The sequence below is a fragment of the Penaeus japonicus genome, unplaced genomic scaffold (assembly GCF_977035675.1).
Source record: "Penaeus japonicus unplaced genomic scaffold, GWHDUDI00000001_assembly GWHDUDI00000038, whole genome shotgun sequence".
Taxonomy (NCBI): domain Eukaryota; kingdom Metazoa; phylum Arthropoda; class Malacostraca; order Decapoda; family Penaeidae; genus Penaeus; species Penaeus japonicus.
Window position 1 is genome coordinate 6,983,655 of NW_028234440.1, and position 2,500 is coordinate 6,986,154.

The 2,500-nt window shown below is 35.4% G+C and overlaps 1 protein-coding gene across 3 annotated transcripts in view; it reads left to right on the top strand.

Moving 5' to 3' along the window:
* Positions 1-2,500, top strand: part of LOC122261979 (methylenetetrahydrofolate reductase (NADPH)) — a 14,167-nt gene that overhangs the window by 9,298 nt on the left and 2,369 nt on the right. For all 3 annotated transcript variants that reach the window (XM_043029856.2, XM_043029855.2, XM_043029857.2), the window contains exons 7-13: positions 1-155; positions 464-619; positions 772-868; positions 1,003-1,131; positions 1,427-1,525; positions 1,905-2,078; positions 2,378-2,500. The exon at positions 1-155 is cut by the window's left edge and continues 168 nt beyond it. In XM_043029856.2, coding sequence (XP_042885790.1) covers positions 1-155; positions 464-619; positions 772-868; positions 1,003-1,131; positions 1,427-1,525; positions 1,905-2,078; positions 2,378-2,500 — 933 coding nt within the window. The remainder of the gene's footprint in view (positions 156-463; positions 620-771; positions 869-1,002; positions 1,132-1,426; positions 1,526-1,904; positions 2,079-2,377) is intronic.

Here is a 2,500-nt window from a genome sequence, read left to right on the forward strand (position 1 = left end):
TTAGATGTCCCTGACGACATCATGAGTGTTGTTGCGCCACTGAAGGATAATGACGAAGCGATCAGGAACTATGGAATTCATCAGATGTGTACGCTTATAAAGGAGTTGTTTGCAGCTGATATGGCACCTGGAATACACTTTTATACTCTAAACAGGTTGGTAGTTTTGTGGAATTGCTAAATTTATGGAAATTACAGGTATATTTTGTTGGGCATTTTATTTTTAAAATTAAAATTTTGTTTTGAGTTCCTCCTCCTTCTCCTCCTCTATTTTGATTGATTTGTTTTTAATTCCTCCTCCTCCTTCATCCTCTTCTACCTTCCTCCTCTTCCTCATTCGCTTCTTGCTCCTCCCTCTTCTTCTTCAGTATGACTATCAAATGCATTGACATTTATAACTTTTATATGAGAATGTGCATGAGTTTTATTCAAAGTTCATAAATTATATAATTTTGGTATTACAGGGAGGTGGCAACAACAGCCATTTTGAAACAGCTTGGACTATGGGCAGCCTCTCCCAGGAGACCCCTACCATGGAAAATGGCTGCCAATCATAAGCGCAGTGGAGAAGATGTCCGTCCTATTTTCTGGGCTACACGACCAAAGGCTTATGTGTTCAGGTAAGACAGAGAGAGACAAAGAGACTGAAAAAGATAGAGAGATAAAGAAGCCATTTTAATGTTTATATGAAATGATGAATTGTTATTAGTCTTTTTCTCAACACATAACAAGCAAATAGTTATTATTATCATGCCAAATTGTCCTTTTCCAGAACACAGCACTGGGATGAATTCCCCAATGGAAGATGGGGAGCATCAGAATCACCTGCTTTTGGTGAATTAAAAGATTACTACCTTTTCTACCTCAAGGTAAGGAATATTCAAAGTTTGCTTTAGCAATAAAAGGGTCTCTCAATGTTGTGAACTGATGTACTTGATCTATCATAGTTTTCCCTATCTTTTCTTGAATGGATTTATTACCAGTTATTCTCTTCTTTTTTCAGAGTAAGAGTTCCAAAGAGGAGTTGCTTTCCATGTGGGGAGAAACACTGGAATGTGAGCAAGATGTTTGGGATGTGTTCCATGCTTACTTGACAGGAGGGCTGAATAAGGGAGGCAAGAAAGTGACCAAGGTAAGTGACATGGTTTTTCTCTCTGTATTTTTGGCATTTTCTCTCTGTATTTTTCAGGAAGCTTGATAAAGGGAACTACAGTGATTGAAGCACACAATTATGGAATAATAGAAAGCTAATCTCTCCCATATATGCAATTCTCTTTTAATTCTACAACTGCTGGTTTGTAATACACAGCTACAAGATCATGAAATCATGCAGATATTGTATCTTCCATACATAGATATCCCCATTATTTCACGACTCGTCTTGTTTTCCTGTGTTCTGAATGTACACTCCTGTCTCTGAATTTTAGGTTCCTTGGAATGATGATGAGCTTAGTTCTGAGACTTCCTTGTTGAAAGACATGTTGGCTGACTTCAATAAGCGTGGTGTTCTTACCATAAACTCCCAGGTATGCATCTAAAAAAGATATTGCACTATTCTTGTTTTTATTGTTATCATTGTTATTTTGTTGTTAATGTTGTTTTAGTGTTATCAACATTATGGTTATTGTTATCATTGTTATGATTATTATTATCATTATTATGATTATTATTATCATTGTTATGATGATTATTTTTATGATTATCATTATGATGGTTATTATTATTATTATCATTATTATTATTGTTATTATTATTATTATTATTATTATTATTATTATTATTATTATAATCATAATATCCATAATGATGATAATGCCACTTCCTCTTCTTCTTTTTATCATCATTACCCTTTTTTCATTATTATTATGATTGCCATCTTCATTATTACCTTTTCCTCCCTCCCAGCCCAGAGTGGATGGCGCGAGCAGTGAGGACCCAGTCGTAGGTTGGGGAATGCCAGGGGGCTACGTCTACCAGAAAGCCTACCTGGAGTTCTTTACGTCAAAGGAAAATGTCGACGCGCTGCTCAATGTGTTGCCGCTCTTCCCCAGAATCAATTATCACATTTTGAATAGAGATGTAGGTTTATCTTTTGGCTTGCTGTTTTTCTGTCATTTGAATTTTTTTAACAATGTTGATGCCTTTTTCTGTGATGTTAATCTTATTCTTTTTTTTTTTAACTTTTTTTAATTTGTTGATTTTGTGTGTTTATATATTATTTGATGAAAAAGGAAAGTCTTCTGTTTATTGCTTGGTGGGAAAAAAATATGAGAATAAGAAAGAAACAAATAGAATGCAAAAATACATATGCAAGGTTTTCAAGGAAATAACGGTATTCTCATTTTCCTATAAATTTTTTTGTCCTTTTCTCCTTATAGGGGAGAGCGGACTTCAGCAACTGCCATCAGCACCGTCCAATGGCTGTGACTTGGGGCGTTTTCCCTGGCACAGAGATTATTCAACCTACTGTAGTGGATCCAAGTAGTTTTAAGGCGTGGAGG